Source organism: Neophocaena asiaeorientalis, unplaced genomic scaffold (assembly GCF_003031525.2).
Source record: "Neophocaena asiaeorientalis asiaeorientalis breed wild unplaced genomic scaffold, Neophocaena_asiaeorientalis_V1.1 scaffold342, whole genome shotgun sequence".
Lineage (NCBI taxonomy): Eukaryota > Metazoa > Chordata > Mammalia > Artiodactyla > Phocoenidae > Neophocaena > Neophocaena asiaeorientalis.
In genome coordinates, this window is record NW_020174037.1 from 4,454,911 (window position 1) to 4,468,261 (window position 13,351).

Sequence of the window (13,351 nt, forward strand, 5' to 3'; positions counted from 1 at the left end):
CATTATTAATTATAAGTCCATCTCTGTGAGAACCCAGAATTTGACTGTGTTCTATTTAATAAGCCCATGTTCTTAACTAACACAGTACTTTGTCTCCTGGGCGCATTTATTTCTAAATTAATGGGAATAATGAGCAAATAACTGAATATCACAAATAAAATGTTTCTTAAATGCCAATATATGCAATGTATTTAATGAATATATTTCCTACCTGTGTATGATTTGGGAGCTGTCTATATAATGCTTAGTAGTTTTTCAAAGAGCATGTACATGGATTATTTCATTTCACAGACTTGAATGTTTAGAGGACAGGTTTAAGGCAAACTAGAAAGCATGGGGAAATTGAGAATATAGTTTCATTTTTTAAAAAATTGTGAGAAGGATAGCTCTAAGTCATTTAGAGAAGATTTCATGAAGGGCATAAATAACTTACCTTGAACCTTGAAAAAGAGATAGGTTTAGGATTGCCAAAGGATTGAGAATGTTAAGTGTGGTGGACAGAAGAGTGTCAGTGAGAACCCGAGGCAGGAATGCTCCTGCGTGGGGCTGAATGCAGTGAAGAGACTGAGTCCAGGGAGCGCTGGTTGAGGAGGAAGATCAGACTAGTGACTCAGCTTCAGTGGGTGCCGAGGATCTGCTGCTTGAGCTGAAAGGCAGGAAGGAGCCATTGTGAGTTCCCACGTGAAGTAGTAAAAACAGGCCCTCCTCCAGTGTCTGAATGCTACAGGAGGAAGGCATTAGCGGCAAAGAAGTCATCTCCCAAACGAATTAGTCATTTTGATACGAGATGCTTAGGATCCGTTCAGCTGAGACCTAAACATCTGCTGAAGCCTGGTTTGAATGCTGGTGAATGGTAACAATGGAAGACTGCTGGGGTTTGTTAGTGTAGGGCCTGGGGCAGTCAGTTTTTCTTGTGTAGTCAGTTTCTTGAAATGTTCTCTTCAAATCTAAAGATCTCAGAGTATAAGATACTTAATTTTAAATACTAGAAAAATGTATTCTTAAGCCAGGCAAGCATTATTTTTGGATTTTCTGGTATTGGGCATTACCTCAGGTTTTGTCCCTCCAAATAATTAGGAGTTGACTATATATAAAATGGTTCATCCTTCATTCAGGAAAATCTCGGTGATGTTAAAGTTTTATTCATGTTTTGAAAATTCTTCGATGTTTAAAACAGAATTCAGTTTGAGAACAGTGAAGATGAAGAAGTAAACCCACTGAAGCTCGGCCTTCTCACCTGGGTTCAGGAAGACGTTTTCCTGGCTGTGAGCCACAGTCAGTCCAGCCCGCAGTCTGTCATTCACCATCTGACTGTGGCCCCTTCTGCGATGGATGACGAGCAGGGACAGCTCAACATTAGGTATTCCAACAATTCGCTGTATTCCATGTGTTAATAAGCAGATAGAGTTAGGCTTCTTTTATGAGCATGGGACTTTTTTTTTTTACTTCCAGTGAGCAGGGTTGAGGGGCAGTGGCTTCCTTTTTAGACATACTTAGCAAGAGGGATAAGTCTAGTTTTTAGTCATGTCAAAATATAGACTAAAATACATCAAGAAGTGGTGAAAAATAGCACAGATGCCAAGAGCTGAGGCAACTCATTTTTAAGGTGTGTTAAAAATTTTCATTCACCTTATATTCCAGCAGAGTAATTTTTAGCCTATGAGAATTAGCCACTCTAATTACCCTTGTTAGTTATTAAAATCGACTATGAGATCTATATATATGCACTTCATTTTGATTTAGTGACTTCAAAATACTTCTTCCAGCCTCCTATACATTTTGTTTGGCACTTGATTGCATTTATTACTAGAAAGCCTCTTCTGTTTTTCTTTGCTAAAATTTCATAGCTCCCTGGCCCTGAGTTTCATTTTGATTCCCGACTGCATCTTTGTCACGTAACAGGTTTCATTAATGAATGTTGTTTTCTGTATCGCAAGCCCTGTCGTGCACCAGATAGCGTTGTGTGGACAGCTCCGAGAAATCCTCAGGTTTCCAAAACTCGGCACCTTCGGCATACATTGATAGTAATCCCCAGATTCACATGTAATTAAAGTTCTGCTGGTTAGGTTTAAATTCTGAAAACCATTGTTGCAAAATTAGGAACCTTTCTTTATTGTATACATGAAGCATATTCCAAATGCAGTCATTAACTAATCTTTGAAGGATACTGCTTCGTATTTTTAAAAAAATATTTATTTATGATTTATTTTGGCTGCGCCAGGTCTTAGTTGTGGCACGCAGGATCTTTTTTAGTTGCGTCATGTGGGATCTAGTTCCCCAACCAGGGATCCAACCCGGGCTCCCTGCATTGGGAGCATGGAGTCTTAACCGCTGGCCCCCCAGGGAAGTCCCAGTAATGCTTCACATTTTTAAAGGTTTTGTGCATATGTCTGGATGCAGAATATGTTCTAGCTGCATGCAGACTTAACAGGGGCTTCCTTTGGAAAACAGAGCAATTTACATTAGAAATGCCTAAATTATGCATGTTTCTACTAATAAAAATTTGAAATTTTTTATCATTATCTTGTAGAAGGTAAATGCGGTCATCTCATTTGCTATAAAGGAAGTGAGAAGTCATTTAAAATATATTTCTGCTGCTTTGACTTTTGTTTCTCAAAAAAGGCTATTTTGTTCATACAAAATGTTAATGTCTTTGACAAATATATAGTCCCCCAATTAGCTTATACCTTACATTTACTATAGCTTGTGCTTTGTAAAAGGTACCCTTTTAAGTGCTTTTCCTATATTAACTCACTTATTTCTCACAACACCTCTCTGAAGTATGTACTGTTGGCGCCCTCATTTAACAGCTGAGACAGCTGAGGCACAGAGCAGTTTAAGTAACTTGCCTGAGATAACGCAGGTGGAGCCAGGATCCAGTCCCAGCCATTGCACCTCCAGAGTCTATTCCTTTAACTTCTCAGATAACTTATCCTCCCCAAATTTGTGGCATCTTGGGGGTTTTTGTAGATTTGTTTAAAACTCTTTGAATAAATGTTAGCATTGGCACCATTTGCTTTTATCATACCTCTTCCACTTCCTTTAAGACATGTCTACTCTTGGTTCCTTGACTCAGGCAAAAATATAATGGCAATAACGGATTCCTCTCTTCCCATTAAGGGAGACCCACAGATTTCTATGAATGAATATAATAGCAATATAGGTATTAAGCGTGCTTACTTTCCCACAGATTCACTGCTTTATTTAATGCAATAAATTGAAATAAGTTGCAATAAGTTATATAAAGTTGCTGCCAGAATAGGAGTGATGACCTCACAATGTAGACACCTACTTACTGACATTGTGGAAAATGTCATGTGACAGGTAATTGCTTTACCTGGGCTTGCGCTTGCAATAGTTTATATATTAGTATGTATATATGTATGTGTGTGCATTTATTATGTTTATGTTATATTGAAATAGGCAGTGCAGCACCAAAGGAAAATTGCTTCTTTTTCTGTTTTGCAAAATCAATGAAATGTCACTACTTTTGAGAAAAACAGTCAGTCTATTCACACCTCCTTCACTTCCTTTGTTTTTTATTTTACTCTTGTCAGTTCATCTGTGACAGTGGATGGGGTCATAATCAGTCTGTGTTGCAACTCCAAGACCAAGTCAGTAGCACTGCAGGTGGCTGGTGGTCAGATACTTAAGTACCTTTGGGGTGAGTATCAAAATGTTAGGAAAGCGGGGGCTTCCCTGGTGGCGCAGTGGTTGAGAGTCCGCCTGCCGATGTAGGGAACACGGGTACGTGCCCTGGTCCGGGAGGATCCCACATGCCGCAGAGCGGCTGGGCCCGTGAGCCATGGCCGCTGAGCCTGCGCGTCCGGAGCCTATGCTCCACGGTGGGAGGGGCCACAGCAGTGAGAGGCCCGCGTACCACAAAAAAAAAAAAGGAAAGCATGTTTATGACTTACGTAGATATTTAATTCTTGAGTACATATACTTGTATCTTATCAGTGTTGCCGTGATTATTAGGTCTTTTAACTACCCTGAAAAACCCTAATCTATAGAGTAGAATTAGCTGGTGTGTTCTCCCTGTATTTTCTCTTGTAATGAACTGGAGTACTTTACTGAGTTTCCAAAACACATTTGGAAAGTGATTTAAATTGCATGTTAAGTATTTTAGCAAGTATTAATGTAACAGTTTTTTTTTTACAAAGAGCGGATCAGCTCTTGGTAAACCTCATCTGCCAATCCTGCAGAATCACCCTCTCTGGCTGTTGAACCATGGAAGAACCCTGGTGGATTTCCTGTTCGATTTCCTTATCCGTGCACACAGACCGAACTGGCCATGGTTGGAGGAGAGGTAAGTAAACACAGGCAGAAAAACTTACCACTTAGAGCAGTGACCCAGGAACTGATAGCATTAAGTAGAAAGAGTGTGTACTTTGGAGGGGGACCTGAGTGTCCAATAAATCTCAAGGCAACAATGAGAAGTTACTCACTCTCAACAATGAGAATTTTCCTGAGCCTCAGCCTCTAAATCTCTGAAATGGGATTAAGAGATTGCATGTAGTAGTTAGTTGATTCCTTTCCTTGGAAGTATAAATTCAAAAATGCAATTGGCAGACGTTTATCCCCATTTGTACAAAACATTCAAAGTTAGTTTATAAGTAACTTTTGGGGACAACAGAAATGTAATCTTGAAACTAGTATTCAGTAGGTTATCCTTCATCAAATATTAGAATGCCTATAATTGTGGCCGGTGGTAGATACAGTGGTTACAAAACCAAACAGCTGACTAGTTCCTGCCCTTCTGGAATTTTTAATCTATCAATACGGGTATGGCTGTCCCTTCTGATAGAATGAAGTAAATGAGCAGGGTGTAATGGTAGAGAATAGAGAAGTGTTTGAGGCTAGTTAGAGGATGGTAGCTGTGAGGATGGGGAGACCAACTTTGGTGGTCTGGGAAAGCCTCTAGGAGGTGGTGGTGTATGTGCTGAGATGTGAAGAAAAAGAAAGCTCTATCTCTAAGAAAGGGAGAGTTCCAGGGAGGAGGAACTATCCATACTGTGAGCTTAGAAGAGCTCAGCTTACTCAAGGAACCTAACGGAAGCAATGGCTAGTCCTTAGTGATAGGCCGTGGGAAAGAGTGTGGCTCTGCTCATTTAACATAGATTGGAAATTGATGATTTTAATCAGGGAGTAGTGTGATGTGCTTCATGGTTTGAAAGGTTATCCTGGCTGCCCAGTAGAGAGTAGGTTGAAAGGGAGGAGAGTGGAAGTGGCTGTGAGTGGAGGCAGTGAGGGGCCAAAAGGTGATACGTTTGAGACATGCATAGGAGATGGAAACGGCGGGGCTTGCTGATGCACTGGATGGCGTCATAGCACACTTTGCACTGGACCAACCACATCTTAGGCATCTTCAGTCCCCGTTACAAGGACCTAGATGTGAAATCATAGGGCAATGGAACCATGTAATAGAAAAGTTTGGTTTAACTAGTTTGGTTAGAATTGTTTGTAATTTCATATTTTATTTCTTTGTAGGAATGTGTCCTCGGTCTGACTGATAGATGTCGCTTTTTCATCAATGACACTGAGGTATCAAGGCTTGTTCTGATACTGGATCTTTTTCAGTCTTGGCTCCAAGTAATATAGCTAACTCTCCCCTTTGCCTCCCTGACCTTTTGTAGGTTGCTTCAAATATCACATCATTTGCAGTATATGATGAGTTTTTATTGTTGACAACTCATTCCCATACTTGCCACTGTTTTTGCCTGAGAGATGCATCATTGAAAAGTAAGTTTTCAGTGTATAAAATAGAAAATAGTCCCTGTTCTAATAAGTTCTTAAGTCTTGATGACTTAAGATTGTTGCATACTTTGGCTTTTTATCATGGAGTCCTAGACTGGAGAAAACTTCTCAAGTTCATTTACTTAGCCCCTGATCGCAACATGATATCTCAGTTGAATCACTCCACATCAGTTAGCAAAGAGAAGGAGGGTCCTTCCTTAAGCAGCACATCCTAAGGTAAAAAAAACAATTTTCAGGAAATTTTTTAATATAACTTAATATTTTACTTTGAATTACCATGTCGGCACCAAACTGGCAATATGCTCAATCTTCTTTGTAATCTTCCTTTTCTCACTGTGGCAACCCTCCATTGTATATCTGAAGGACTCCATCTCATGGCTCGTAGGAAATCGGCTGCATTTTTTTCTGTGCTCCACGTCCCCCCGCCCAGCGTGTATGTGTGCGCACGTACACAATTTTCTTATGAAAAAAAAAAAGCCCACTTATTTTCTTTGCTTCTATTGATAACTTGGAAACGGAATCTTTCACTGGTACAATCGTAGCTTTATCAGTACACTGAGACAGAGAGAAGGTGCCCAGTCCTCCCTGTGTTTTCCATGTCAGTTGAGACGTTGTGTATGGGCATGTGCATGAGGGCTCTGTGAGAGCACAAAATTCTGGGATAAGATTGTTTATCAGAGGGGCTAATGGTCTTGAGGCTGAGTAAGAGAGCAGTACGGCTTAGTTGTTAATGGCTTCCTTCTACTTTGGATAACATGCAGTTTCAGCTGCGGTTAGTGGAGAGTGGCTTGTCCTGACAGTGATTCTTAAGGCTTAGCCTATGGTGTCTTTAGCATTACAGGCAGGTCTGAGCAGCAGCCATGTGTCTAATGGGGAATCTCTGCGGAAGGTGGAGAGGGGTTCACGCATTGTCACTGTTGTGCCCCAGGACACAAAGCTTATATTACAGGTAAGCTGATTTTTCAGGCTATGTTTCTGATAGTCATTTGACAGTAAATACCAAACAGAATTCTTGTGGATTATATTTTAAGCTGTCTTATCATTTTTGTTAAGTTATTATAAGCCTTTCTTTGCTAAGTTCTCTGTTAGCTTTATACAAAGGAGTGTTAATACAGATTCTGCCCCGTAAGGCTAAGAGGGAAACTTCTCTTAAAAATCAAAATAAATTTTGAGCATAACTAAATTTTGCCAAAGATATGCTCATTTTACAGTGTTGTGTTAGTTCTCTAAGAGTTAGGTAAAATTGTATATCCTGGGTATTTAATTTTTTTCTATTTAGTTAAAAATGTTATTGATTTGATTTATTTATTTTAAGATGCCAAGGGGAAACTTAGAAGTTGTTCATCATCGAGCCCTGGTTTTAGCTCAAATTCGGAAGTGGTTGGACAAGTAAGTACCATGTATATGAGTAGTTAGCTTATTGTTATGACTTATGTGTGAAGACAGCAAGTATTTCATTAAGATTTTTAAAACTTAAAAGTCTTTAAATCTTTCATTACATATATCTTCAATCAGGTTCTCAGAGGCTCTCTTTTTTTCACACTTTGATTCTTATATCGTGTGGTGTAATAAACATTCCTAGCAGAAGGGATCATGAGGCTCATTGTACGAAACAGGGCTTCCTAGCCTAAGGGGAACGATACAGGCTTTAGATGGCCTATGAACCCGGGGAATTTTTGCACCATCCTGTGTCTATGTGTATTTCTCTTGGTAGAAGGCCCAAGGCTTTCAGCAGACTTATAAAAAGGCCTGTGACCCAAAAATGCCTGAGCCACTGTTGTGAAGGAAATGATCCATTGTTTGAATCTCTGAATTTGGGGGAAACTTTATATTGGAAAGATGTTTACTAACATTTTGTTAAAAAAGAAAGTAGCTCTAAGTTCCATAATGATTTTCTTGTGTGCGTGTGTGTGGATATAGTCCTCAACCGGCCATGATGACTAAATCACACCTTTTAGGATGGTAGATGAATCTGGTCCCTGATTTTTTTCATTCTATGATTTCAGAGTAGAATTCCAGTAGTAGTTGGGCTATAGTCTTAATTTTAACTGGTTTATATCATTATGAAAATATGCTGAGTCCAGGGAGCTTACTTTTTGTGAAATGCCCTCTCTGTCCATTTTCTGTCTCTTCACAGGCTAATGTTTAAAGAAGCATTTGAATGCATGAGAAAACTGAGAATTAATCTCAATCTGATTCATGATCATAACCCTAAGGTAACATTCTAAATCTGATATTTATCATAGCTTACCATAGACTTGAACTAAGATGATCTGAACTAAAATGTTTTACCTTTTTTTATTCTTTTCTTGGGTAGGTGTTTCTTGAAAATGTGGAAACCTTCATAAGACAGATAGACTCTGTAAATCATATTAATCTGTTTTTCACAGAATTGAAGTAAGTATTTTGAATAATTCATGAGTATCACATGCATAATTTTCTCTCTTCTGGTTAAGGAAATCAGACAGATAAATAGAGGAGAAAAATTACTTTCCAATATAATTTTTTTAATCTCTAATTCTTAGATGCCACATGTACTGGATTTTCAATCTTTTCCCTTTTTAAAACTAAGACTTTAAAAGATGTCATTTAGAATTATTATTTGACTTTAATTTTAGGTGTACATAAAAAATTATTAATTGAAATAAATGGTGTCTTTTTCTGCGATGACTTTTTTCTAACTATTTTTATTTTTTTCTAACCTTTTAATGAAAAATTTTAAACATATAGAAAAGTTGAGAAAATTGTCTAGTGAGCATCCTGTACCAGCACCTAGATTCTATAGTTCATATTTTCCTGTATTTGCTTTATCACTATTTCCCATGTGTCCATCCACCATTCTTTTTTTTTTTTTCCTAATGCACTTTTTAAAAAAATTAATTTATTTTTGCCTGCATTGGGTCTTCGTTGCTGCGTGTGGGCTTTCTCTAGTTGTGGTGAGCGGGGGCTACTCTTCGTTGTGGTGCACAGGCTTCTCATTGTGGTGGCTTCTCTTGTTGGAGAGCACAGGCTCTAGGCACGCAGGCTTCAGTAGTTGTGGCATGTGGGCTCAGTAGTTGTGGCTCACGGGCTAGAGAGCGCAGGCTCAATAGTTGTGGTGCACGGGCTTAGTTGCTCCGTGGCATGTGGGATCTTCCCAGACCAGGGCTCAAACCTGTGTCCCCTGCATTAGCAGGCGGACTCTTAACCACTGCGCCACCAGGGAAGTCCCCACCCTTCATCTTTAGACAAATTTCGAGGTAATTACAGGCATCCGTCCACTTTACCTGTCAGTACTTCACCTTGCATAACATTAACTAGAGCATATTCTTTGTGTATGGGGTCCCCCCGCATGTCAAATTTATATGTAATGAAATGCACAGATTATAAGTGTACCATTCACTGAGTTTTGACAAAGGTATACTTCCATGTAATCTTGACCCCTATCAAGATAGAGAACATTTCCTTCATCTCAGAAAGTTCCCCCAAATCCCTTCTCATTTATTCTTTGTCCTCACCCTCTTGGCAACTGCTTTTTTGAGTTTTTCACTGTAGATCAGTTTTGCCTGTTCAAGAACTTTATATAAATGAATCATATAGTATACTATCTTGAGATTCATCCGTGTTTTTGCATGTATCACTAGTTTATTCCTTTTTATTGCTGAGTGGTATGCCATAGTGTAAACATACTGCAGTTTATTTCTTCAATCTCCTGTGGGTGGACAGCTGGACCGTACCCAGTTTGGGGCTATATGAATGTAACACCTGTAAACATTAACATACGAGTCTTCTGTGGATATGTTTCCATTTTCTCAGCAAGTTTTTCCATTTTTCACCATATATGAATATTTTTAAAATTAAACTCTTCCAAAAGCCATTTTTTATTTATTATCTCATCGGCACTCCAACATATATGTTAGTAGTTTGATAGCTGGGACATATGTTCAGTTAGTGACCTTGTAATACACACTTGTTCTCAGGGAAGAAGATGTTACAAAAACCATGTACCCTCCACCAGTTACCAGCACTGTCCAGCTGTCCAGCGATCCTGATGGGAAAAAAGTAGACCTTATCTGCGATGCTATGAGAGCAGCCATGGAGAACGTAAATCCTCACAAGTACGTGTGCTGTCGTTAGTTGGCATCTTTTGAGTAACAGAAGTGTGTAGTTGTTTCTCTTCAGCTTGCTCATCTTTCTTATTCTGGTGTACTTCACTTATTACTTCAGGTACTGCCTATCAATACTCACCTCTCACGTGAAAAAAACCACCCCAGAACTGGAAATTGTGCTGCAGAAGGTACACGAGCTTCAAGGTAGAGACATGCTGACAGAGTGTGTGTATCGGGGCCTCGACTGACATCGGGTCTTTGGTCTTCTGGAGATCACACTGACCAGGACCAGGGTCACATCACTGATTTGGCGTGTGGCTTTTTCGTCTCCATTTTAAAACCTGGGTCCATTTCTTTGAATGCTGCCCTATAAAGCTTGTACAAGAGTCAGGGCTTCCCTGGTGGTGCAGTGGTTGAGAGTCCACCTGCCGGTGCAGGGGACGCAGGTTCGTGCCCCGGTCTGGGAAGATCCCACATGCCATGGAGTGGCTGGGCCCGTGAGCCATGGCCACTGAGCCTGTGCTCCGCAACGGGAGAGGCCACAACAGTGAGAGGCCCGCGTACCAAAAAAAAAAAAAAAAAAAGAGTCAAAAGAATATATTCATCTGGTGTCCAGTTCTGCCAGAAAAACGCATTACTTTGTCTTTTTGGTTATGTTGCTAGGTGTGTGGGTTTTTTCCCCAAATGGTTTTGTTCTGTTTTGTTTTCTTACACGCTGATAGGAAGTGCTGCACCTGTTCCTGATGCTGTGAGTGCTGAAGAGGCCCTGAAGTATTTGCTGCTTCTTGTAGATGTTAATGAATTATATGATCATTCTCTTGGGACCTATAACTTTGATTTGGTCCTCATGGTAGCTGAGAAGTCACAGAAGGTATGTGGAGTTACTACTTAGACATACTTCTTATTTTTGTTTATGCAAACATGGTAGTATGAAACAGTGCTCCTGACACTGCAGTGTTTGGTCTGATGTTAAGGCTGTGAGGACAGGCCTCGAGGCAGAACTGTTAGTCTCCAGGACCCATACTTCCAAGCTCATTCTCTGTTGCTGTTCTGGGCTTACCAAAGTGTTTTGATTGCTAGGTTGAGCAATCGAAATAAAATTACTGGGTTATTTTTAAGCTTATAGGCATTAAGTGTGAACAAATTCTTCTCTTATAAAGGAAATATAACAAATGATTCATATTCCAGTCGAGTTCTATCATGTAGCTTCTTTTACCAGTGCAAATTGGGAACCTGGACAATATGCCCATATGTTAAGGCATTTTTACCAAAAGTGGTTTTATGTAGTTTGGTTTTATATATAATTAATATATGAATACACTACATATTTTAAAAATGATGTAGCTTTCGTTTCATTGCTATAATTATTATATGCTTATTTTTATAAGTAATATAATCATGAGCAATAAAATTGTCCTTTAAAAAAATTTAAAAAAAAATTTTTAGGATCCCAAAGAATACCTTCCGTTTCTAAATACACTTAAGAAAATGGAAATGAATTATCAGCGGTTCACTATAGACAAATATTTGAAACGGTATGAAAAAGCCATTGGCCACCTCAGCAAATGTGGTAAGTGTGAGGGTTAGTATGTTTATTTCTGCTTCAAATATTCTTTGGAACTAGGGAGGGTATAAATTGCAATCAAATGTTAGACAGACTGATTTCAATTTCCACACCTGAAAATGTTAACAATTACGTACGCGCACCTTATTTTTATCATATGTTTTGAAAAGCTGAGGGTAAAGCAAATGTCTTTGAATGAACGGGAGGAGCTCCATAGCTAAGAAGATAGAGCAGATGCTTCTGAGTCAAGAGTGATCATCCTCGAAATTCACTTCAGTGTCTTAAAATCAAAATTGGTTGATAACTCACTCTTCTCGTGGTGTTTGCAGACACCTGAAGGAAACCCAGCTTGTCTGAGTGGCCATGCCTACTGGCAGTGCCCTGACACAGTTTTGACTGGCAGTGATGTGGAGTCGAAGCAGCACGATGCCGGGTGTTGTGCCTCACCCCATCCCTGACCAGTACTGGAGCCTCACGCTTCAGCAGTTATGACTCTTTCCTAAGGGCTGAGACGGGGACAAGGAAGAGTCACCTGGGGTGCTTGTTAAGCATTCAGCTTCTGGCTTCCTTGGAGGATCTGGTTCAGCTGGGCTGGGACGGGACTCAGGCGTGTGTATGGTTAATAAGCTCCCCAGGTGATTCTTACTAAGGAGGCTGAGCAAACACTGGGCTGGATGGTCATTCATCAGAGGTAGTGTAAAATTCCTTTTAAGTAGAACTCTCATTCCAACTGGTGCCTCTCATACCTCAGAATCTGCAGTGGTGCTCATTAAAGCGCACACTCCTGCATTCCCGTTCTCCAGATACTCTAATTATGCAGGTCTTAAAAAGGTCCCTTGTTGATTTTATGTAGGGACCATTGGTAGAAATGAAATCCATTATGCTTCCCAAGTCTCAAGCTTGTGTGTGTATGCATCTTATTCCTGTAGGACCGGAGTACTTCCCAGAATGCGTAAACTTAATAAAAGATAAAAACTTGTATAACGAAGCTCTGAAGTTATATCCACCAAACTCGCAGCAGTACAAGGTGTGTAGCATGTGAAATGAGGCTCTCCTGATTTTGCTTTGTGCTTTAGTTGGAGAAGGAAGAGGCTCCTGGAGTCCCTGACACTGTCCTTGGTTTCAAGGTTTATCTTCAAACTAATTAGCCTCATCTCGAACTTATCTGGGAGAAAGGCCCTGACCTGTTCCTCTTCTTAAGAACTTGCCCAGGCAAGAAACCTAGGCGTTGTCTCTGGATCCTCCTGGGGAATACCATGGCAGTTTCCATCCTGCCCCTCCTCCAGCCCAAACTCATGATCTTCCTGAGTAGTGCTGATCTTTCCCATGTATTTCTGCATAAAGTTTGGTTCGCTTGTGTGAACAAACATCTGTTTAGCTTTTCTCATATGCAGATACTTTGCGTATCAGCTAAATGTATTATAATTCTTACAACAACCTGGTAGGTGTTGTGCACGATTTTCAAATGAGGAACCACCTTGCCTCAGGACCTGGGACGTGAGGTGGCCGACCTGGGATATGGAGCCCGTGCCATCATCACCACCATTTTCAGTTTGTCCACAAATTGCACACGTCTTTCTGTGATCTGGCCCATGCCTGCTTCTTTATCATCAGCTGCCTCTGGCAGCCCTCTACCTCCACTTCCTTTAGCCCCCTGTCCTTCTAAACTCTCGGGTCTCCTCTGCCAGAAAGCCATTCCTGGCTGAGGTGCCAAACACTGAGCTCCCAGAGCACCTTGTTCTAACCTTGGGGATGGCATTTATCAATCTGCTATTTACTGATTTGTTGCCCCACCAGGCTGTGGGTTTCCTTAAGGGCAGGGACCCCGTGTTATGTCCCCCCGTTTCCCTGCCTCATACCGAGCCTGGGGAATAGAGAATTTGGCCAAAGCCTGCCTCTTTGCTCTCATTTGCCTTATCTGTTCATTCCCTGTGCCCTCTGT

General features: G+C 40.4%; 1 protein-coding gene across 1 annotated transcript in view; it reads left to right on the forward strand.

Annotated features, from left to right (window-relative positions):
• ELP1 (elongator acetyltransferase complex subunit 1) overlaps positions 1-13,351 on the forward strand; it is a 61,214-nt gene that overhangs the window by 22,528 nt on the left and 25,335 nt on the right. The window contains exons 14-28 of the mRNA XM_024753685.1: positions 1,178-1,360; positions 3,558-3,664; positions 4,206-4,309; positions 5,491-5,544; positions 5,637-5,742; positions 6,591-6,706; positions 7,073-7,146; positions 7,895-7,973; positions 8,075-8,154; positions 9,717-9,854; positions 9,964-10,049; positions 10,568-10,716; positions 11,292-11,415; positions 12,339-12,447; positions 12,611-12,737. Coding sequence (XP_024609453.1) covers positions 1,178-1,360; positions 3,558-3,664; positions 4,206-4,309; positions 5,491-5,544; positions 5,637-5,742; positions 6,591-6,706; positions 7,073-7,146; positions 7,895-7,973; positions 8,075-8,154; positions 9,717-9,854; positions 9,964-10,049; positions 10,568-10,716; positions 11,292-11,415; positions 12,339-12,447; positions 12,611-12,737 — 1,636 coding nt within the window. The remainder of the gene's footprint in view (positions 1-1,177; positions 1,361-3,557; positions 3,665-4,205; positions 4,310-5,490; positions 5,545-5,636; positions 5,743-6,590; positions 6,707-7,072; positions 7,147-7,894; positions 7,974-8,074; positions 8,155-9,716; positions 9,855-9,963; positions 10,050-10,567; positions 10,717-11,291; positions 11,416-12,338; positions 12,448-12,610; positions 12,738-13,351) is intronic.